The sequence below is a fragment of the Elgaria multicarinata genome, chromosome 8, assembly GCF_023053635.1.
Source record: "Elgaria multicarinata webbii isolate HBS135686 ecotype San Diego chromosome 8, rElgMul1.1.pri, whole genome shotgun sequence".
Taxonomy (NCBI): Eukaryota; Metazoa; Chordata; class Lepidosauria; order Squamata; family Anguidae; genus Elgaria; species Elgaria multicarinata.
Genome location: NC_086178.1, coordinates 52452438 through 52477101, shown reverse-complemented (window position 1 = coordinate 52477101; position 24664 = coordinate 52452438). Strand labels below are relative to the sequence as shown.

Here is a 24664-nt window from a genome sequence, read left to right as displayed (position 1 = left end):
AAGCAGAAAACAAAAATAGAAGACTGCCATGTATTTGTACCATTGTCTCCCTCTTCCATAGGAACCCTTTATATCATCTAAGCCATGTTCACACAAACGCGTTTGTTAAACCCTCAGCACCCTTGAACTCCTATATTACAATGAAAGGCTGTTATTGTGTGCAGTAGTTCAGCATGTGGCTCATCCCATCATGTGGAGAAAAGACAAGCACCAGATCCCAATGCTGATGGACTCTGTACCCTTGTGCTACCAAGGCGCATCCCCCAGCACCAAAGCACAGCTCCCTGCCTGCTCAAGCCTCATGGCTACCCACTGCCAAGGCTCCCACCCAAGTCATCCATGCCCCTGAGACCATAGCTTTTTTTAAGCTTACGTTTGAGTAGTAGCTGTCTCGACCAATCAGATACTGCATTTGGTGGGGATAGCCAATATCTGATTGCTTCAGACTGCTGCTTCTCAAACATAAGGATATGGTTTACTTTGAAATGGAGCAGCATGCCCCCTCCCCCCTCAGATTGTCTGTCAGGCTGCCATGGCACTTCCTTTTGCCAGATGGGGCCAACTGCGTGATGATGAGGAGGACTGCAATATAAAGAAGAGAAGCCGTCCACAGCAGTCCAGCCCTGGGAGCAGTGTGGGCCTTTTTGAACCTCTGGGCCTTTGGTAGATGTCCGCCCATGCTGACCCTGACATTGGGCCTGCATGGAGAATTACTGTGCCCCTGTCAGAGATTGCTGGTGGGAGCGATGGCATTGAAAACTCTATGTGAAGGCTATTCCATGGAGCAAGCTCCTGTATATGTTATAGCTGCCACATGGAGCAGTCATCTAGGGGGAGTGTTCAATGACCTCCTTCCCACATTCATTGAACGCATGAAAAAGGGGTAGTGGAGGCCTAATTTGTAGGCCTAAACATCTGGAGGGCCACAACTCCCATCAGGTCTAGTCAGCATAGCCAATGGTGAGGGATCATGGGAGTTGTAGGCCAAAACATCTGGTGGGCCAGAAGGTGCCCACCCCTATTGTGCCTATAAGCCACGTGCTCCCACCTGACATGGGCCATGCATTTGGGCCCTGCGCCCTCCATGCACGTAGGCCTCCATTGTGAACTGGAATCATAGCCATTGAGCGTTCCTGTTCACATAGAGGAGGCATTTGCATGCATATCAGTATGCATGGAGCACCCTTTCTCACTCATGCCAAATGCACAGCTGACAAAGAACATGGCCAGTTGGCAAATTGGCAGTGGGAGGACATGGCTGGCAGATGCAATCCCGCTACCCTTCATGCATTTGGTAAATGGACCTGAAGACTTATTTGAATACATACTTCTCACTCCCCATCAGAAGTTGATTCATTAAGTGGCCTCTATGTCATAATTTTAGCTTGTAAACCAGTCCGGAGAGTGGAGCTAATGTGGGGACGAGTTGACCACCACTCCAGAATTGTGTTTCCTTCTCTTCATAGGAGCAAGATGCTTCAGGGGCTTCTCCCCTCCATTTGGCTGCTCGCTTTGGACAGCCAGAGGCTGTTGAGTGGCTGGTCCAGGCAGGCTTTAACACTGCCACGGAGACGCGGGAAGGAGCAGTGCCAGCTCATTACGCAGCAGCCAAGGGAGATCTGACATGCCTGAAAGTGCTGGTTGCTGCAGACCGCAGGTAGGCCGAAGCCCCGCATGTGGTTCTTCAGAGGACATCACAGTTGCAGCATGCCACAGAATGCACTGTTTCCCAATCCCCACCTGTACCTGACACTCAGGCAGTAGAAGCCGGCAGCTCTGATGTCAGTGGGGCAGTGAATCCCCTTGGGGTTTTCAGTGACAACCAAGCAGAACTCCAAAGGAGCTGAACCCAGAGCAGATTCAATGGCATACTGACATTGGCGCCACCAGTCTCTGTAGCCTATGATGCATGCAGCAAAATGAGGTGGAGTGTGCACTATATACCTCTTTACATTGCAGGTGGCAGTGGGTGGGAACACCCTTGACCATCTATACCCTGCTTTTGGACTGAAGTCCTTAAAGCAGTTCATAACATTAATAAACTGCAATGGATATATTACAAACTATACATTTTAAAACATAACTAGCCCAGCTGAGCAATGGCAGGCACAAACGTCTGGCCTTGTCTTTGCTTGTTTGCCTCTTCCCCAGATCATTTCCACAGGGCAGTTGGTGGTAGGTTGCCTCATGGGGTGGGGAACATCCAGCTTGGGCAGGAAGAGGCAAAACAAAATATCAGCAACTTTCTGTTGGGAGAACATTTCTAGCTCAACCTGCTTCCGATTTTTTTAATTACACAGTGAAACATTCAAACGTGTGATTGCCCCAGCAGCAGAAATGGGGTTGCCCCAATTACACGGGTGTATGTGCACCCCAAGACATACACCCAGTTTTTAAAATAATCTGTCATCAAAGTGTTGGACTGGGAGTCAGGAGATCCAGGTTCTAGTCCCAACTTGGCCATATATATATATATATATATATATATATATATATATATATATATATACACACACACACACACACACACACACACACACACACACACAGAGAGAGAGAGAGAGAGAAAGAGAGAGAATTGCATACCACTCAGAAATCCATCTGGAAGAAGGATGCTTTAGAAATGTTTAAAATAAAATAAATGCACTGAGGAAGTACTCTGTGAAGTGGGGGAATATGGGTACCCTTTTGCATGACTTCTGTAATCCCAACTGTACTTTCTGGTGCTTCTGTGATCTTGGGAGAGGCTACAAACGCTGTACTGTATTCATGCAATTACATACCTGTCCTGAGGTTAGTTTGTATGGAGAGAAAAAAGCAGCTGAAAATGACCGTATGTGAACATGCCCTCCGATCGCTGAAACCACATTGCAAAGTAGGCTAACAGAGTGGAGTTTTCCCTGGTGTTGTGTTTCCATGCCACAGCATTTCCAGATGCTTTGCATTTGTTTGTTGAGAGGACAGAAGGCAGGCGTGTGTGATCTTCACTGAAGAGGATTGTGTTTCCAACAACAATCACCACAACCATTTGCCCCAGTGCTCCTATCCTTTTCAGGGCTCCACTGTTGCCCAGGACCGCTCCATATCAGTTCCCCCCTACAAGGAATGCAAAAACTCTATACTATTTGGGGGCAGGATTGCCCCCTAACTGTGCAATCCTATTCTTATCCACTCAGCCAAAAATGTTATGGAGTTCAATGGGACTTAGTCCCAGCCAGGTAGGTAGGGGTGTGTGTGTGTGTGTGTGTAGGTGTAGGATTGCAACCAAAATCGGAGACATCGCTAGGACAATGTATATTCAGCAAAATGAGCTGTAAAACTGAGGAAGAGGTAGCTATGAGTTGGCCCAGGGTTAGGCTGGTTTGGAGGGTGAATGGCTTGGCTCGGCTCTAATTTTATCTGATTTTGCTATGCATAGAATAATAGAACAGTTGAGTTGGAAGGGGCCTATAAGGCCATTGAGTCCATCCCGAAAGCATAAGGATCTAAGCAGGACCAGATCCAGTGGGGCTCCTCTCACCTGAGTTGGCAGTCATGGCATACTGTATGCATGGGATGGACTAATCCAGCCACCTGGCCCCATGCTGCTGTTCCTCACCTCCATCCCTGTGAAGGTGTTGCAGCTGGGGCTGGCCGTTGTGGGGAAATCCAGCCCTCTTTTTGGGCTCACAGGATTTCCCTGGAGCCCTGGAGCCTGGCTTGAATTTGTGAGCTGAGCTGCGGGGCTTTTCCCCAAATTTGGGAACTTCTTGGGTTTATTTTTCTCTTAAAATTGCCATTTACAGAAATTTTGACCGTAATTTGCGCAAATTGTGCCCATAATGTACTTACTTTTGCCCAAACTGCAGTCACAATTGCGCAAATGAAGCATACTGTAGCTGTAACTTGCACAAAACACAGCCAAAATCTGCGTAAATTACACAAATTGCAGCTGAAATTTGCAGAAATTGTGATTTTAAGTGGGAAAAACACCCCCCAAAACTGTGAGCTGGTTCAATTCAATACAGAACAAGTTGGGCCAGTTTGCGGGTAAGCGAGCTGGAGTCGGGCGGGGGGGTGGGAGCATGAGCTGCTTAAAGCTCGGCAAACTCCCCCCCCCCCGACAGATTCCTCCAACATCCCTAGTTGCAGCAACATCTGTGTGGTGCACCTTTAGGTCCACCTCTTTGGTCCCTTCACCTCCCAGCCACACATATCTAGGTGATACTGTGCACACATTACACAGGTACCATCTGTCTTGGGCTCATCCCTCCTGACTAAACCCCTTGCTCACCAGTAGCACCCACCATCTTGGTGCACACTCACTGGTAGCCCCTTAAACTTGTTCACCTTTTCTTGTGTAAGGGAACTACCTGCTCACTGGGTCTCAGAAGCAGAACTAGCAGAAGTAGTAGGAAGGGTCAGCCAAGAACAGATGGGAAAGGTTGGCTACACAGGCCTTAGGAATGCAGGAAACTGCCCTGTACCATGTCAGACTATTTGTCTATCTAGTTTGGTACCATTTACTCTGTCTGACAATGGCTCTCCGGGCTCTCAAGCAGAGGTTTTTCCTATCACTGCGACCTGGTCCTTTTTCACTGGAGATGCCAGGGTTTGATCCTGGGGCCTTCTGCATCCAAAGCAGGTGCTCTACCATGAACCTCTCCACCTTGGCGGGCCTAAAAATGTCTGAAACTCAGAAACTGTGGGAGCTTTTTCCAATCTGCCTCAGGCAGCAAAATGTCTTGGGGGCAGACCTAGCATGAAATATTAGAGATGGTACAGAAGGAGGATCAAATAGAAGTACAGCTGAGAAGTGACAAATCACAGGCTAAGACCGTTATCATATGGAAGGCTTAAATCATTTTTTAGGGCCGGACCTATCATAGTAGCTACTGTACCTCAGGTGGCAGTTTTTGGGAGGGCCGGGGGAGTGGGAAGGTTTGGAGGATAGAGATGTATGTGTACCACACCCTGTCTGCCTACTAAGATATGATGCTGGCCTTCAAGGCAATAGAGGCAACCAGGATTGAGGTAAAATTCAAGTGCCAGTCTGGTCGGTTTCTATACAGAGAATGGGGGTGGGAGGCATCTTCTCCTTCATGTCAGGCAGCAAAATGTCTTCAGCTGGCCCTGCCTTTGAGTCCTTCTGTAGTATTTAGTAAATTAATACCTGATCGTTATTAGTGCGGAAGAGAAAGTGGTCGATGGGCATTTGGAATCTGATGGAACATGCTGCCAAGATAAGTTTTACTTTACATTGACAACTGTTGAAAGAAGAGCAGCTTTAACTTGTCATGTGTGAACATGTCCTAAGAATCAACAACGCACCTAGCTAGCACCTATTTTTGCCAGGCAGCAGAAGCTACAAGTGATAAGAGCCCTTCACCTGGAAGATGAGATTTTAAAAAAACACGTGTTTGCCCTCTGCTGGCAGTTAAAGTAACTGAACTTGAAGTCCGATACAAAAACACAGGGAATAGCTTTGTGCAATGGTTTCAGTTCTTTCACTCCATACATAAATATCTTCTAATTTTATGAGAAGAATTGTAAAAAAAGAGTACAATGGTATTATTATTATTTTTAAATGTTCATTTATATGAGCTCTATGCAAAACTTTATCCCACTTTTTCAACAAGGAGCTCCGAGCACCTTACACAGTACTCCCCCACCCCCGGATTTTATGCTCTGAATCCCTGCTAGAAATAGATGCTCTGATCATAAAGACAACACGCTAAGGCATAGTTAGGCTGCTAACCCTGTTGCAGCAAATGGTTAGTGAATGTGTTTAAACCATGGTTATGTAGCCACCATGGTTAGGAATGGTTCACACAACATGCTAAATTCACGATACGCTACTTAACCACTGTGGCTTAGCATGTCCGTCTGAACCGTGTCAAAGAGTCTTAGAGAGTGGCAGTAAAAAAAAAAAAGGCTTGAAGTATAGATCATAGAATCATAGAATAGTAGAGTTGGAAGGGGCCTATAAGGTCAAGATATGTTTGTGGCAGATTGGGATGGATGAAACTCCCAATTTTTGTTGTTCTCAGTTTCTCATTTTTCCTGTCTTAGGTACAGTTCATCCTGAACTTTGAGAGTTTTGCCAATCTTAAATTTGGTTCACCCCAAACTTTGAGGTTAAAAATAAAATAAAATTGACGAACATTCGTTCGCATTTCTTGTGCACAATTCTTCCAGTACAGGCACATTTTCTATGCAGATTGGCCCAAAGTTCACATTTTTTTCAGTTAGGTTTCCCAATATAATGCATTTAAAACATTATTTTCAGTAATATATGCATTTTTGTGAGCGCTTTCTCCTAATATATTCATTTCTGTAGGTGTGTATGAATGAATAGTTTATTTCAGCCACAGACCAGTATAACAAAACAATAAAAACATATCAATAAAATGCATAAAATCCTTGTATTAAACACAACAGTCCCAAAATCTAAAATGCTATTGTTCAATAATACCGTTCAAGCATTTTTTGTATGCATTGTTTGTAATAGAACCCCATTACAAAATCAGGAGAAATGTAAATTTCAAAGGTTAAGTGAGTTTCAGTTTGCATATTGGTTCGAAAGTGTGAAGAAAATTATAATAACAACAAGAATTTATATAGTGCTTTCTAATGCAGTGCTGTACGTAAGATAAAATCGGTCAGGACTTTACAAAAATGGAATAAGTACGATAATTCTAATAAAAGGCCTTAACTGAAATTAAAAGAATATAACATACATTTTTATTATGCGGTCACAGACCCAATAGAAACGATACCCACAATCATTAATTTAAAACCATAAAATCAGTCATTTGTTCCTTGTACGAACAGGCTAAAAGAGTTACTTAAAACATACACATATTTAAAATATATAGGCATAGTTAGAACACCTAGTACAAAAGATAAGCAACAGCAGCATGGGATAGAAGTTACAATTAAGATGAAATCGATTTGCGAGACCTTTGTATGGAGAAGAGGAACTTAGCCACTAACTCTGTTGTTAACTTGTTTGTACTTGCCAGAAAATATTCCAAATATTGTTTGGGTGTCCTTCCAGGGCATTTTCTCATAAGAGGGCCAAGAAATCTATTTCTCTCCTCCCTGTGGAAACTACATTGGAAAAAAACATGGTCTAGTGTTTCGACTGCTTTGTCACCACAGGGACACAAGCGATCATCATATGGGATGCCCTGATAACACCCTTCCAAGATTGCAGAAGTAAGACAGTTAAATCTAGCCCTTGTAAAAGCATGTTGGTACTTGGGGATGGTCAAATAATCCAGATATCTAGCATATCTGGGAAATTCAAAAATTAGACCAGAGTGTATTGGAGAGCAGGATCTACGTGCCTTTGTCATAGCATATTGAAAATCTATATCCTTAATCCGTTGTTCTACAATGGATTTTGCCACAGATTAATCTTGTGTATGTAGAAAATCCATTGATAGACCTAATATGCGCAATTTGACAGTAAAACCTTTAAACCTTTAAACCATGAACTGGTAAAAACATCCCTTTGCAAAAGATAAAGATAGCTTTGGGATGAATTGGCATATACAACCTTTAGCCAATATCGAACGGCAAGGGACCAAGCCCTGCCTTCTATAGATGCTAGGCCAGCCTCCAGGCGCAATACAGCAGATGGCACACACCTCGGCATTCCAAAAAGTGAGTGCAAGAAGTTTGACAGAACACTCTCGGCAGTTGTATTAAATCCCTGGATCCATATTGGGATAGCATACAACAACTGGGCCAGAATTTTAGCCTTCAATACTTGTAGGGCAGCTGGAATAAATTGTCCCCCCTTGATATAAAAAAACTGAAGGACTGCCTTACTGATATTCTGGGCAGCTTGAACTGCAGACTGCCTATGGGTAGCCCAGGAAAGTGTGGAGGAAAACACAATGCTCAGATATCTATACTTCTTAACTTGCTCTATGTGATGTCCCTCTATTAACCACTTGTTTGTTGTTCTACGCCTGGAAAATACCATAATTTTTGTTTTACTGAAGTTAACTGTGAGTAGATTATCCTTACAATAAGTCATAAAAACTCGAAGTAAGCGTTTAAGGCCTATTTTGGACAATGCCATTAAAACAGCGTCATCTGCATACAACAATAAAGGGACTTTGGTCTCTGCCAGTTTTGGTGTATGAAAGTCAGATGCTAAGCAGTTCCCCATCAAATCATTTAGATAAAGGTTGAACAATGTAGGGGCTAATATACAACGCTGGCGGACCCCCTTGTTGGCTAAAATGGGTTTTGTCAGGTTACCCTCCAAACCACACCTTACGCAGAGCGTCGTGCATTGATACAAACATTTAATAAGGTGCAACAATCTTTTGTGTATGCTAGAATGTTGTAACTTAGTCCATAGTCTTTCTCTTGATATTGTATCAAAGGCAGATTTAAGATCTATAAAAGCAACAAACAGACCATTTCCATAAGAATTCATATATTTTTCTGCCAGATGATTTAGGACTAAACAATGGTCAAGAGTTGATCTGCCCTTCCTAAAACCGGCTTGTTCTTCCACCAGGATATTTTCCTCTTCTATCCAAGTGGTGAGCCTCGTATTTAAGTAACTGGCATACAGCTTCCCCACAAATGACAGTAAACTAATAGGCCTATAATTGGATGGATCCTCCCTGTCACCTTTTTAAAATATTGGTATCACAACAGCATCCATCCATTCTGAGGGGAGCTGGCCAGAGTTGTTAATATGTGTAAAAAGCTTGGCTAGAAGGGGAGCCCACCAATCTAGCTTGGCCTTCAGGATTTCAGAGGTTATTAAATCTAATCCTGGGGCCTTTCCTGGTTTAAGACATTTAATTAAAGTCTTTATTTCAAATGGGGAAACCGGGTCCCATTTTGGTAGGTAATTTGGTTCCAGAGAAGAAAGCTTTTCAATTGACTGCTCCCTAGAGTCCATAAAATTTTTGGAGAAATGGCTCTCCCAAAAGTCAGCTGAAATATTACAGGTAATTGAGCCTGAAGCATCACCCGAGGCACCAGTGACCAGTGTCCAAAATAATTTGGGTTTGTTATTAATGAGGAATCTATCAGAGCCTTCCACCCTTGTTGCACTGCTTTCCTCTTCGTTTGAGCTAGCAGTGTCTTATAGTATTTTTTTGTCAAATAATATTGATGGGGTAGAACAGCCTGATTTTCCTTTCTGTATTGATTGTATACATCTCTTAGATTTTTTTTGCTACTGGCATTCCTTGCCAAACCACTTGGGAGGGCTCTTCTTCAAGACATTTCTCGGGGCAGGTTGTTTCCGGCTTAGGGCAGATCTCAAAATAGATACCAATGTGAAGTAATTGTTTAAGACAGATGTGATTTCAATGACCCCTAAGATTGAGTTTTTCAATTCTTCACCCACCGTAGAGTTTAGGAGGCCAGTGATTTTAATATTTACTGCTTCAGACCAATATACTCTCTGGTACCTAAGAATTAGATCTGAATCTCTGTACTGGTAATTGGAAGCAATGTGTACAGAAACAGATAATAATAGGGTGAGATCGAGAGGTAGATAATCACTTTCAATCCTATTTCCAACAGAAAACTCCTTAATCATGCTTGATACACAAGAGGAAAACAACACATAGTCAACAACACTACTACCACGTCCTGAGGCAAAAGTGTATTCTGCACAGTGGTCAAAGGAATGGTTTCCATTCAAAATTGTGAGGGCGAGGCGGCCCACCATTTCTGTCAGGCATATACCACCATAATTAACTTTGGGATCTTTTGAACTTCTGTTATAGCTAAAAACATAATTCTCATTATCATGTGTAACATAACAAGATGAAAAAAGTGCATTATTATTAGGACCAATTCTAGCATTAAAATCCCCCATTAAAATGAGGTAAGCCCTTGGAAATTTTGATTCTAGATCTGTTATATAGCTTCCCAAACCTTTTTTATACAGCTTCTACTCGGAAGTGGAGGAATATACACATTAATAAACAAACAAGTCTTAGTTCTAAACTCCAGGAGGCACACCCCCTTGGGGGCGGCTGTGTTGTCCTCCTTTTTGGTTTCCAAAATATGGTCACCCTATTAGGTTGAAAGGTAATGACTGGCCCCAAGTCAGCAGCTTTAGGGATTTGTACTATTTGGTCTTTGTGCTTCTACGCCTTTTGATGGAAAGATCTCCTGCTTTGCATAGCCTTCAGCTCTCTGGCCTCCATCAGATGCCCCCTTAGCTCTCACATTAAAGTCTGGGATACAGCTAACCAAGTGGGGGAGACACTTTTGTTTGTTTTTCATCTGAAAACTCAGATTTGATTCCATCTTGAAGTCTAAATTTCATGTCAGTTCTTGACTAAGAGCAGAGACAGGAATAATATTAAAACCAGAAAGTTGCAGCGGGACCCTCAGCCGTAGTATAAGCCCATCTTGTTCCTGGCTTCACAGTGTGAATGACAGACCAGCAAATGAAACGCTGGCTCAGCTATCCATCATAGAATAGAATAGTAGAGTTGGAAGGGGGGGTGGCTATAAGGCCATCGAAATCAGCCCCCTGTTCAATGCAGGAAACTTGCCCCTTCCCCTGTGCTTCAAACATGCTTCCTGCCATTTTTATATTTAAAAGCACTGCATGCACTTCTATCCATATATATGACAATTTGTCACCTTATTAATTATAAAAGAAAGAAAGGATTTCCCCCCTTTAGTAAAATACTCTCCCCAGAAATTACTTGGTGGCTACACGAGTGCCATCTGATCAGCAATACACAAGATCTGTTTGTTTTTTCATAGCTTAATCTTGGAGAGTAAATGGCATCTATGGAATTAAAGCAGTCCAAATATGCTCCATGGTTGAAAATATTTACATCCAACTTGCTGAATAAGGGATGCTGGGATTTGTAGTCCAACACGTCTAGCTGCTACCAGATTTGGGAAGGCTACCCTAAGTTCATCTCTAGATGACTTAGGAGCTCACGCTGTCAACAATATGACTTGTGGCGGCTAGAGAATGTGTCCTTCCATGGTGACAGCCTATTTAATGAATACTTCTCAGGCGCCTGCTTTGATACTGTTTGGACACCAGGCAAGAAACGTTTCATTTCCCCAGACATTTTTACTGTGTGTTTTATCTTCAAAGTTGTTTTTATGCTTTCTCTACATCTGTTATTTTACTTTTATTGTTGTTTTATCTGTGTGCATTTTGTATTATTGTATATTATATTTTATTGAAAGTCATACTGGGAACATTTTTTTGACGGGGATAATATAAGTACTCATTGGCGTGTGGACAACAGGTTCAAAGGGTTCAGTTGAACACCCTAATCCGCCGCAGCCATGTTGCAGTAGCAGGGCTGGTGCTAGCTGTAGAAAGAGCAACAAATTCAGCTGCTCCCCACCTCGCTCCTCCTCCGGAAGGATGGGAGGCAGGAGGCGGGCGGCAAAACGCCCCGGCAGGCAGGCTGGCCACCGGGTGAGGAGCGGGGGTGTTTTTGTAAGTAGTAAGGTTGCCCGGAGCTGTGGATTGGGGCCCTCCCACCTTTGGAGCTGCTGCTCTCCTCTCGTCATCAGTCCTGCAGATACTGTGATGTTTGGGAGAAAGAGAGAGAGAGAGAGAGAATCTGTATGTTTACGTGCCTTCTCTCCTCATCGTTGCCCCACCGCCCACCCCAGTCTGACCTCCAGCAAGAGAAAAGAAAGGGGGAAAGGGGGAGAACTGCAATGCCCCCCAGGACCTCCTGGCTAAGGAGGGTTCATTCAGCAGCACCTTTTTCAGAATGCTTGCTAAAACAATAAGCCCTTGCTTATTTTAGGGTGTCTAACCCCCTTTTTTCAAGCTGTTCTTTTGGTAAACATGGTATGTGTCACTTTAAAACAGAGCTGCAGCACAATCCTATGTACGTCTACTCAGAAGTAAGCCCCACTAAGATCAATCAAACTTACTCTGAGGTAAATGTGCATAGGATGCAGCCTGAAATGAAGAGAGGATGAAAAAAAGACAGGAGAAAAAGAACTGAAGAAATAGAATAGCAAGGTAACTGTGGGATATTTAACCATATTTAAAGGCAATAAGTACAGTAAAATTAGTGCTCCTCTACTTCAGTCCCAATCAAATAATTACAACACTGCAGTACAGATTATTTGTTAATTAAAAAAATACAGTTTACTTCAGTTTTCGTTTATTTCATTTGTTTGATGAATGAAAAAAAAAGTGCTTTATTACTGTATATTCAATCAATGTTTACCTTAAAAATATATATTCCTGGCCGAACCACCTAATGAAATGTGCTGCGCACGCCTATGTAAGTACTCTTCAAATAAGTAGATCCACAACCATCAACAGTAGTGAGGAGTCCCACCACCACTTCTAAAATCCATATTAATTCCTCTTGTCTAACAGTTGTGTGAACAAGCAAACTCGGAGTGGGGCGACCCCACTGTACCTGGCCTGCCAGGAGGGCCACCTCCACATCATCCAGTTCCTGGTGAAAGATTGTGAGGCTGATGTGCACCTGAGGGCACATGATGGCATGACGGTTCTGCACGCAGCTGCCTGTGGCGGCCATTATGCAGTTGTCATCTGGCTGGTAAGCATGTACTTTCCCCTGTTAGGTAGCAAGCGTGGTTCCTTGATGACTGCATGAATGTTTATTTATTTATTTATTTATATCCCGCCTTTTTTCCTCCACTGAACCCAAGGTGGCGTACATAATCCTCCTCGTCTCTATGTTATCCTCACAACAACAACCCTGTGAGGTAGGTTAGGCTGAGTGTCTGTGACTGGCCCAAAGTCACCCAGTGGGTTTCCATGGATGAGTGGGGACTTAGAACCCGGATCTTCCGACTCCCAGTCCAACACCTTAGCCCCTATGCCACACTGGCTCCTCTAAATGATTTTCCTATTGAATATAAAGTGGTAATCTTGTTTGTGCTCAGTTCTGGGAGACATTAAGCATTCTCTCCAAAGAACTTACATTTCTTTGTCATGTCAATGTAGAGGTTCTACGCAGGCTCATCAGATATTTCTCCTAGCATTGCCCAATCTCTCTTACTTTTTCCAAGCCTATGTTCCCTTTGCCATATAAATATTTCCTTTCCTATAACTAGCATTACTTTGGGCTTTTTTTGTTTATTTAAAAATATATTAAAAATGAAAATAGAATGATACACTCTAGGAGTCAGATGGATACAAATTCTTAAAGGCTAGTTTGAAAACTTGAAGCAGATTACCACAAAGTACTTTGAGTCTTTGGTTTTATATTAATTTCTTTACTGAATACAAACCGTACATTAAAGCATAAATATAAATACATATTATTATGCAAGAAATACATACCATAAAATAAAACAATTTCCTGAATGCAAACACTTCATTTTTTTATAATAGCAATGAGACTATGAGCATCATCACAGGAGGGAAATTTGTGTTTTCTTACCATCACTTCTCTGCCCCGCTTTTGTCCCTCGTTACTTCCCCTTTCTGGAGGGGAAAGGTGAAGTAAACAAAGACCATGTGGCCCATTTGGGCCATTTTTATTGCACCACTTTTCCTGCACACAGCAGGAGATTGCAGCACATTCCGTTTTATAAAAAAAGTCACATTAAAAGGGGTCTGCTTTGCGATGGAAAAACAAGCGGAAGGAGTGGGAGGCATGTGGGATGCAGATGTCGTTGTCTAAAGGATATCTGCACACCTGTAAGCAGACAGTAGTGAGTATGCGATAAAATGCTCGCCTGATGAACCTCTAAAACATGCCAATCCATGAGATCCTCTACATCGCCTATACAGATTATTCTGTAATGATACACCAAACCATGGGACTCCATGTTCTTTTTATCAACAGCATGTATGCTTCTGGAAATGCTGTGATTTAGCAAGTAATCCTACCTCCCTTAGACAGTGTCTGGGGTACATAGGATTTTTCCTTTTCCTGGCTCCAAGCTTGGATAAGGCTCGGAGCCAGGAAATCACATTCCCTGCCCCTTCATAGCCGGCATGGACAGAACTGCAGCAGCTGCATCTCTGTGTTCGTAAAACAGAGCGTAGAGATGGGGAGAAGGGGGCGTTCTCTGTGAAGGGGAGGTGAGGAGATCAGGGCTGCCATCCTGCAATCTTTCCTATGGCCACCAGCCTCCTTCCCTGCTCCTCCCCAAAGACTCAGCTAGAGGGGCAAAATCACCTGTCTAGCTAAAATACAGAGAGGCAGGTGTGAGGCAGTTCCCTCTTTACATAGGATACTCATAAGCCTCTGAGTTAATTAAGGGATTGTGCCCTTAATTAATTTGATTGTAACCCAAATAATTGCCCCTGTACATCCTTCTTTATACAACATAGAAGTCATACCAACATGTCACAGCTTAATTTTAACCTCTTTTTTTTCCAAGCTGGTCTTTCTGTGAGCCAGGATGCGTCCCTTGGTTCAGGCAGTGGACTCACAGAGACATAGTGAGGGGTGCTAATCTCACCTGCCTTCCCCATTCAGACTTCCCTGTTCCCTCTGAGCAGTACCAGAGTACCAGAGAGGAAATGGATTTTCCCAGGAAATATATATTGTTCCTTGTTGTTATGTAAAGTATTTGCGGGGGAGGGCTTGGTTTGGAATGGGCAATTAAGGCCCATTAGCTTTACACAAGACCTGCTCCTATCAGATGAAAGCTCCTAGAACTGGTTTGTTAATATGGATCAACACAGCTACCTGCAATTTTGGACTCGCCATGGAGGGTTGGCTATGGGACTCTCCGGATGAATGCCTGCACTTCAAAATGTACCATTACATTTTGTCTCTAAATACCAGTTGCTGGGGAGCATGGGCAGGACAATGCTATTGCTTTTGGGTTTCTCATAGACTGGCCAGTGTGGGAACAGAATGCTGGACTAGATAGGCCTTTGGTACGGCAAGTGCATATAGTAGAGCGTCCAGGGTGTGGAAAACAAATTTCAGAAACTGCGTGCTTCCAGACTGTTTGTTTGTTTTATTATATATACACTTTTGCCCAGCCTTACAGCAACTAAATGCCTAAGGGTGCAATCCTATGCGTGTTCAGACACAAAAAAGTCCTACAACTCCCAGCATTCCCCTGCGAGCACTTTATGATGGGGGGGGGAGGGAAATCCATCGCAGAAAGACAGCCCTGATTTCACTCCTATTTAAACTCCCCCACCCTTTCTTTTTGCGTAGGTGACCTTCACTGACCTCAGCCTCGCAGCCCAGGATGCGGAAGGAGCCACCACTCTCCACTTTGCTGCCCGAGAGGGACACACTGCCATCGTTGACAGACTCCTCCTTATGGGTGCTGAGATAGGGTTGGACCACTGGGGAGGAACCCCTCTCCACGATGCAGCAGAGAATGGGCACTTAGAGGTACTTGGCGATGCCATGTGGAGAATCTGAGATTTGGAAGGCTTAGTCAGAATGCAGGTTTGACATAATGTTTCCCCTGACATTGACTCTTTCCCCACAACCTGCCCACCAGGAGAACTCTCCTGTAGTCAGTTTGCAGACCCAGAGTGGGCCAAACGTTTAACTAATCTGCTCCTGAATGTTGACCTTGTATCAATCCAGGATTCAATAACATGTAAGAACATGAGCAGGGCCATGCTGGATCAGTCTAGTGTTTGGTTCACTCAGTGGCCAACCAGCTGACTGTGGGAAACCCACAAGCAGGGCATGAGTGCAATGGCACCCCCCTGCCCATGTTCCCAGCAACTGGTGCGCGTAGGCATACTGCCCCTGATATTGGAGGTAGCATATAGCTACAACTAGCCTTTGAAAGCCTCCTCCTCCATGAATTTGTCCAATCCCTTTTTAAAACGACCCACTACATCTTATGAAAGTAAATTCCATAGTTTAACAATGTGCTGTGCAAGGAAGTACTTCCTTTTATCTGTCCTGAATCTCTCATTACTACTGCAGTCGCAACGAACAATGCTGCTATGTGGTACTTCCTCACAGTACATCTGCTTAAAAACTCCTTGCACGAATCATGGAATTCCAACACTTCCTTGAAGCACAGACTGAGTCGCTATCATGCGTTATTAGCACATGTCACAATGCACTTATTAGTTAGCATGCAACCAAGGAGGAGCTGGTGCAACTTATAGAAATACAGGGACAGCAAATTCTTAGCAACGGAAGGGGCGTTGGTGCTATGAGAGCAGGGAGAAATTTTATGACACAGTTGAAAGTGAACACATGATGCTGTCCAGTAGAAACAGCTTTTTATGTGATGTCAACCTACCTTCCTGAGGATTCAGTGCACCACAAGTAATGTGGTGAGCTGGCGCTATTGAAAATCCAACCATGGAGCATGCTTATTGGTTGTTGCACATGCTGCACCTGGTCATACTGAAATTCCATCTATCAGCACAAGTTTAAGGAACTAAAACTGCAAGGCAGAATCCTGTGTGATGAATTTACCTGAACAGTAAAGATCTTCCTATATGGACACATTCAAGAGATGTGAAGACAATATAGCAGACTTCCCCAACCTGGTACCCTCCAGATGTGTTGAACTACAACTTCCATCTTCCCATTAGCTATGCTGGCTGGGAATGATGGGAATTGTAAAATGACAGTTTTGGAGTTGGGGAAATTGGCTATATCCCCACATGCCTTGTTTGAAAGTGAAATTGCACCTTTTTGCTGCTGTCGAATTGATGCTGAATTTCAGCAGGTGTCAGCGAATTTCAGGTCTTGGCAAATTTCAGGTCTCAGTGAATTTCAGGTCTCGGTGATGAAGTGGGGGTGCCCCCCGATGGGTTCCAGGGGTCAGCGATTGCCTCCTGAATCCTCTGAATTGCCCACCTCCAACCATATAGGTTTGTACTGTAGTCCTGTCATACTGGACATATTGTTTCAAGCTCATTTTGTCTGAGATGGCCTTAGGGTCAATTCATATGGCAATGGGATAATTGCAGCTAACACAAAGTAGCCGTATTGAATGAAACAGCTACTACAAATTTCCTGCCACAGCCATTTGTTTCCTGCAAACACTATGCTCTTCAACAGGAATAGAAGCTGCTATAATAACTTGACATGCAAAGCCTCTCTTGGATCATTATTATTATCAGTTCAGTTGATGATTTGATCTGTCCCTAAATCGTTGTCACTTATGACAACAACTGCCCAGGTGTGGGAGTGGCACTGGTAAACAAACCAGAGAGAAAGTCCCAACTGCATAAGTGATTCCCTGGCTTACACGTGCATGACTGAGTTGTATATGGATGTTTTTATTTGTATTTGCAGTGCTGTCAAACACTGATCTCTCACCAAATAGATCCAGACATCCGGGATGGGGATGGTTACACCGCACGGGACCTTGCTGAATACAATGGACACAGGCAGTGCGCGTGTTACCTGCAGGAAGCAGAGAAGCTGGTAATCGAAGCATTTTCTTTTGATATACAGATGTTGGCAGCCTTGTAAGTTACTGAAAATAGGGGCTTGCACATGACAGGCCCAGGCCATTTAGGTAGGATAGTCAGGACAAGGAAGAAGATGACCACACAATGAGGAAGGTAGTTATGCTGATTCCCAATTCCTTGTTTAAAATGAAAGCAGAAAACTTTTTAAAATGTTAACTTAAAAACACAGACAGAAAGACCGTATTTATATAGGGTGACCATATGGAAAGGAGAACAGGGCTCCTGTATCTTTAACAGTCATGTTAATGCTTGAGCACATTTCTCGATTGGAGGCCATTCAGAGGGAAAAGAAGGTAAAATGCCTCCCTACAATGAAGGGGGACAGACCAAGCTTAGAATCAATATCCTCTGTTGATTCAGAGCACACCATTGAGTTCAATTCAGCTTACTCCCAAGTAAGTGTGCCTAGGGTTGCAGAGTTACAGCACAGTCTTACATCTACTCAGAAATAAGTCGTAGCTTTCCTGGGGGCTGCGAAGAAACAGTACAGAACAAGTAAGGGATGAAAATAAGACTCTCTACCCCTGCTGCTTTGCACACATGCCAGGGAGTGAGAGGAGCGCTCCCTCAATTCAAACCAAGTGCCTGCCATATAAAGAAATCTCTCCTAATCTAGCAAAGAAACTGAAAGCAAAAAACCCTGATAAGGTGCGGGATTTTTGCTTAATGTAGAGACGCTGTAAGTGTAAGTTGGGGGAAGAAAGAAAACTGGGGAGGGGGGTGTAACAGAGTATTCTGGAAGATGGCATTGCTGGCTGGCTGGCTGGCACTCACAACAGGAGCATCCCACACTGCAATATTTTGTTGCAGATCTCACATGTCAGACAACAGATAAGTCATTAGGTGGCTCATGACCTGAGACTTATCCCATCTGAATCCTTAGATCTGTTCGTCCTACAGCTATTTGATCCTTGTTCTCCTGAACCCATCACCCTGCCTTTCCAAGCTCCACATGATCAAACAGAGCTTAGAAAGAGAGAGATGTGTCACTGAGTTCCCCCCAATCTTCTGAAGCAGTTAAATGCCAGAGTCAGCGGCTGATTCCCTCCTGCAGTCTAGAAGGAATCCAATCTGTGCCCCTTCTGTCTTCATGACTATTTTTGGTTTGCTGTTAAGCGGAGTGGAAAATTTTCACCTATCTTTGTCCCTGGCACAGAGTAACAACTGGGCCGGCATGTTGCTGGCCGCCTCCGCCGCTGTTAGGACACAGACACTAGAAAGCAATTAGCAGGCAACCGATGGCATGATAAGAAGCGCCCGGAGGAGTAGCTCAGACTGCTTTCTTGGATGAAAGTCTGAAGCTGGGAGCCTAGATTTCTACAAGTTTCCATGGCTGAGCCATGGGGAAAGCACAACGGGGCATCGGAATGGCGCTTTGGTTAACTTGAGAAGCTGGCTCTGAAATCCTAATCATGCGCTTCGGTTTCAGCAGACAAAGCATAGTAAATCCTTGCCACAGCCCGAGATTTGGAATAGGGCCTTCTGAAACCAGAGCCCTCTGCCATCACTCACTTTCTCAGTAAAATATTAATAGGGAAAAAAATCTCTCCAGAACACTCCTTGGCAATGACTAATTAAAACAGCGGCACTCACTTGTGGGCCTGGGCAAAAAGGACGCTGGATCGCTCATGTTCAAATCTTATAGGCTGGTACCGTTGGGGGTGGGGGAGGACCTAAACAGCAGGGGCTGATGGCTCCGATGACAATGGGGTGGTGAATATGCTCTGGGTTTCACTCGAAACCTGTCTGAACTCTAAAAAAACTATCCAATGTGTGAAGCAATTTTTGGTGGCAAATTGGTGTGTGTGTGTGTGTGTGTGTGTGTGTGTGTGTGTTTGTTGCTGCCAGTGTCCCACAGAACTCTGCCGAAGAGTCCATTGTTGACCATAGGAAGATCCAGGGAAACGGAAACGATCCTTGAACCTCCCAAAGTTGCCAACTCCTGCATTATATGACTGACACTCAGGCTTATCAGCTCCGCCCTCTCTTTTCCTCCTCGGGCACGGATATGAAGAGGAGCTTGAAAGCTACCCCCCCCCTTTTCAATGACTGTGGTTTAGCATTACGTCTAAACCCGGATACACTCTTAATTTTATTTTATTAAAATAACCCAAATTCAAACTGTGGTTTATGAAGCTGGCTTAACTACAGTTTACAGTTCAGATGTAACACTAAACAACGGTTAATTGAAAATAGAAGCAAATGCTTCTGATTTCTTCCTTGTGGCCGGGCTGGAGGAGGAGAGGGAATGGGGAGGGTACGAGAGGGAATGGGGAGGGTACACCAAAGCAGGCTTTAGCATTCCATCCCAACTAGGATATTTTGTCATCCCAGCTGACGACCTAACCTGCCTAATATAATTGAGCCGCCACTGATGCTGAACAAGATGGGCGGGTTGCTGCTGTTTGTGTGTCACCATAGGGCAGTCACAAGGTTCATGCATAATAAAAACAAGTTAATGCATAATAAAAACAAAGTAAGCCATGCTGGTCCTTTCTCCTTCTCCCTCCTCTCCCTCTCCCTCTCCCTCTGCCTCTGCCACCGCCTCCTTCTCCTCCTCCTCTTCTTCCTCTTCCTCCTCTTCCTCCTCCTCCTCCTCCTCCTCCTCCTCCTCCTCCTCCTCCTCCTCCTCCTCTTCTTCTTCTTCTTCTTCTTCTTCTTCTTCTTCTTCTTCTTCTTCTTCTTCTTCTTCTTCTTCCTCCTCCTCCTCCTCCTCCTCCTCCTCCTCCTCCTCCTCCTCCTCCTCCAAATCACTTGCCAGGTTGAAGGGGAGGGCAGGCATCCTCCCACATGCAGTTTAGTTTGGCCCATCTCTGGGCAGCAGATGCTGTGGAGCTGACAAGGAGCCAGACGTGTGTGACACTTGGACCACTACCTTGGCTGACAAGGAAGAGGGCTGCTTTCATTACATAGCTAGCAATGATCTCTCCATGCACAAGGACATATTGCCTTTTCCAGGGCCACTGTCAAGGGTCAGCATCATTGGGCAACTGGAGTCTACTGGCCCTGCTGATTCTCTATCTCCTTGCTGTCTCTGCTTGTTCACCTGCCTTCTCTGAGCATACAAGTAGTGACTGTGATAAAGATGAATGGCAGCCTCTGCTTCCTTTGCCAGCCCTTCCGCCCTCTGGGCAGAGGGACAGATCGGGTTTACAAGGAGAGGCCGCTGTCGGCAGGGTCAATGGTGAAAAGGAAATTAGCCCAGTAGTGAGTGGGTGGGGGGCAGTGAGAGCATCTTGACCAAGTGCCCCTAAAACCCAAAGGTGGCACTGGTTTCAGTCTGGCCACATTGGTCTTCTGTCCTCTGCAGGACAGGAGGACATCACTGCACTGTGGAAGCTCACCATGAACAAATGATGGAAAACAAAACTGGCTTACATGATAAACTTCAGTTACGTGTTCTCAGTTGCATGCAATAAAGGCTGGTGGCTCTGATGTCCGTGGGATGGTGAATCTGCTTTGGGTTTCAGTGAGAACCAGCCAGAACTCTAAAGGTGCTATCCAAGATTGCACCTTGGATAGCTCCTTCAGACTGGTTCTGACTGAAACCCAGAGCGGATTCACCGCCCCACTGACATCGGAGCCACTGAATGTATATATTGATGACTAGGAGTGAAATGAAGAACCCCTTTCTATCCTATTCTGAGCCAGAACAGTGGACAATTTAAGGAAAATGTGCATGTGGATGAGAGTGTTTGCAATAAGTAGAGTTGATTTTGTCACCAGGAAAATGACAGATTTCTACATCAGTTCGGTTAACCTGAGACAAGCAGATACTCTTCACGTTTCTCGTCTGATACTACATCTTTCATCAATATTCAATTAAGCAGCATTGACTTTATCCCACCTGACATGACACAGCTTGCCCTGACACTTTACGAAGTGGGACCCAGTGACTGCATGAATACTGGGTACAGCTTGATTATTTCTACTGAAGGTAGTATGGATAGAAATCAGCTAGAAAGAATGGAGCACGGGGATTCCTATGAAAGAGTTGCATCCCTTAACGTGATGCTTCTAAAAGCACCCATGGCTGTTTTAAATACAATCAAATGAGCCAGGCCATTTCCTCAGTTCCATCTCTGCTCAAACTACAATGGACCAGGCATGTCCCCCATATCATAACTGAAACTCTGCATATATAAACAATATATGTATTGTTTAAGTGCTTTTCTACACACGGCTGTTAATCCGCTGCATCTACTTTCAGTTTTGCACACAATTGAGATCCAAGCACTACACAAGGAACATTTCCTTTCCTGCTTTCTACTACTTAACCTCTAGGTGGCACTGTTGAATAGTCTAATAACCCAAATACACAAGAGGAAATTATGCTTTTTCCCACCATTAGAAATAATACCCCATTTTCCAGGGAGGGCCATGACATCATTTAAAGAACCCATAAACAACCATAAATAGGGAATGACAACAAATGTTTTGTGTAGAAAGACTCTAAGTGGCTGTACTCATGTTCATAAGTACTCTGACTTCCAGCTGCTTGCCGTCTGCCTTTCCTCTTGGAGTACCATTGAGCCTGCACTCCCAAACATCATTTTTCTTATCACAGAGATGTAGGGTTGAATATGATAAATGAAAATGTATGCATTACATTTGGATTGAGGCAGGACCAGCAAAATTGGTCCATTTCTAACCTCATATTTTCCAACAGCTTCTTCAATTTTTTTCTTACTACAAAAATATTTTAAGGAAGGAAAGACAAGATAGCTGCAAAATGCACTATGAGTCGTATCCCTGGAAGCACCCTAGGTATCACACAAGATCAACATGTCTTATTATTGGGTAGGATTAAGCCATTGATTGTGAATGCTGCTCCCATGAGGACCTGAGATGTTGAATGTGTGTGTGTGCGCGTGTGTGTGTGTAAAAATGCACCTTCCATGATTGCATGGGCAGCTTTCCCTGGAATCAGTGTAAGAGAAGGAAGAATTCATATTCCCATGGACCACAAATCCAAGAGAAACCACTGGTGCCAATTATCCGATATGTGCATTCAATCCCTTTTTCCATAGCAAGCAATAACTGAATTGGACATCACTAGGTTCCATATGATTCAGGAACTGGAATAGCTAGTCCTTTGTTTCCGATCCTAAACTGGGATTAATCTTTCCTTTGTTCGTCACTCATTTTAATTTGTTCTTCTTTCCTTGGTGGTTAGAAAAACACCAAAATGTGCCCCAACCTTACTATGTGCTTTGTGCCATCCATCCATAATGGTGGGCTCATAAAATGAGCCGCATTCCCCAACCAACTGTGAACATAAGGTAGTGCCTGGCTCAGATGCCCTTTGATCTTCTTGGTAGGCATGTGGTGGTGTTCTGCTCTCTGCCTTTTCTGTAATTAGCTCCACTGTACACCATTGTCTGTGCTAAGCCAGGCTTTGTTCACTAACATCCTCAGCTAGAATTACATGTTCTTCTCAGCGCCTTTGACATACGAGGTTTGATCCTGTTTCCTCTTCACAAGTACAGTCTTTGTTCCATCATAGATCATTTACTTCTTATATTTGTGTGATGTCTTCACAGCCAGTGTTGGGCAACATTTTTGCATCAGGAGTCAGCCACCAAAGGAGAGATGTTTGCCAGCTCTTATGCAGCATTTTTAACAATGCCTGTTGCTCCTTCTAGGAGAAGCATTTTTTCTCATTGGTGCTTGGAACTGGAACTAGTTCAAAGGTAATCTGGCTTAACTCCATATGCAAGATACCCGATATCTAAAGCATCTTGCTTGCTCAGTCATATCTGGAAAACCTTCTATGATGTTTCACTAGGAGTTGATCTTATAGTTAGAGATCTTTCCCAAGTGTTCCATTGCATTGGAGGAGGGGTGGCACCAAGTACTTCCCTTGGTTGGCTTGGATCCTTGGAATGAAACTTCTGTTGTGACAATAGCATCAAGATAGGTGCCTGTGTTAGGCTTTGGCAGCAAAAACAACAGAGAGGCTTGTGGCGGCAAAGGCTAGCAATTTTATTATGGCATAAGCTTGTGTAAGAGTTCACTTCATGAATCTGATGAAGCAGACTCTATCCCATAAAAGCCTAGGGCGTAATAATTGTGATAGCCTTTAATGGGCCACAAATAGGGTCACTTGAGGAATTTGATCTATGCAAATTCCAGAATGAACTGTCACATTCCGTACTTCATGAATGAACGTGCAGATCAGAATGTCAGTCTTCAATTCTCCCCTTTCTCTGAATTTTATTCAGTTCTCAGTTGAAAGAGTGCATTAAAGTGCATTCTAGTGCAAAATAATTTGCAAATGTATACATGTTGAGAAGATGTGTAGAAATGCATATTTTGTGGCAAGTATATAACTGCTTTTAAATATGCATTCAGATATGACTTTTTGTGAAGGGTTTAAGAATGAAAACTTGCAAGAAGTGACACCGACCAGAAACAGATTGAAGTGTCCATTCCTAGCTATAAGCCTCTTTGTTGTATTTGTTGTGTGAATAAATATCCCTGGGCTTGTCTTGACGAAGGGTTTGCCCTGGGGTGGATTCGGAGTCGTAGCAGGTCATCTATATGACACAGTTTGCATTGCAAAGCCATCCGGGGCAAACCCCCGAAGCTCCGCTGTGGTCCGCCTCATCTTATAGCAGGATTTCTTCTCTTTATGCTGAAATGGAAAACAGGTCTTTTTGTTACTAGTTTATTTCTGTTTCAAATTAAGCTGCAGAAATCCTTGGAAAGTACAAGAGAGGCCCTGGAGATTGATGGAATCATGGAAAGGACCTGCAAACTTCCAAGGCTGGCCAGTCGCAAGTGTGCAATAAATTGTTCATGTAGAGATACTTGTAATGTAAATGCACATGTTGCGTTGGCTTTTTATGGACTGCAAGAGCTTTGGATGGGTTTGTACTGGCAATAAAATGAAATAAATAGATAGCAATTACATGCTGAGGGATGTTGCTGTGCCTTCTCCTGGAATAACCCTTGAAAACCTCATATTTGAAAATTGCTAGCAAGTGTGGTGTAGTAGTGATTATCTCCCTGAACTCTGTTAATTGTTCCGAGTTCATTTATCTCACTGTCCATTATTTTATTCTAACCCTTTAGTTAAATTACACTTTTGTAATCTAACCCTGCTAATTGATTATATCCATATATAATGTATGGAGGCTTCTCTGATGAGAGAAGTTATTCATGTCCGGGCCGTACCACACATGACACAGACAGCATACTTTTGAAAACAAGAACAACAACATTTAACGCCACTGCAGGGTCTCCGATTTTATTCCAGAGAGTGACCTGAAGAAGCAGGGT

General features: G+C 43.7%; 2 protein-coding genes across 3 annotated transcripts in view; both read left to right on the top strand.

The window, feature by feature from the left end:
- Positions 1-12379, top strand: part of SCLY (selenocysteine lyase) — a 36121-nt gene extending 23742 nt beyond the window's left edge. The window contains exon 14 of one of the 2 annotated variants that reach the window (XM_063132369.1): positions 12356-12379. The gene's annotated coding sequence lies outside the window, so the exon portion shown is untranslated. Of the gene's footprint in view, positions 1-1466; positions 1553-12355 lie in introns of those variants that run through there. The other variant, XM_063132368.1, reaches the window with a different exon arrangement.
- Positions 1-24664, top strand: part of ESPNL (espin like) — a 43001-nt gene that overhangs the window by 1865 nt on the left and 16472 nt on the right. The window contains exons 2-5 of the mRNA XM_063132377.1: positions 1467-1657; positions 12356-12542; positions 15135-15317; positions 17202-17333. Of these exons, the coding sequence (XP_062988447.1) occupies positions 1467-1657; positions 12356-12542; positions 15135-15317; positions 17202-17333 (693 nt within the window). The remainder of the gene's footprint in view (positions 1-1466; positions 1658-12355; positions 12543-15134; positions 15318-17201; positions 17334-24664) is intronic.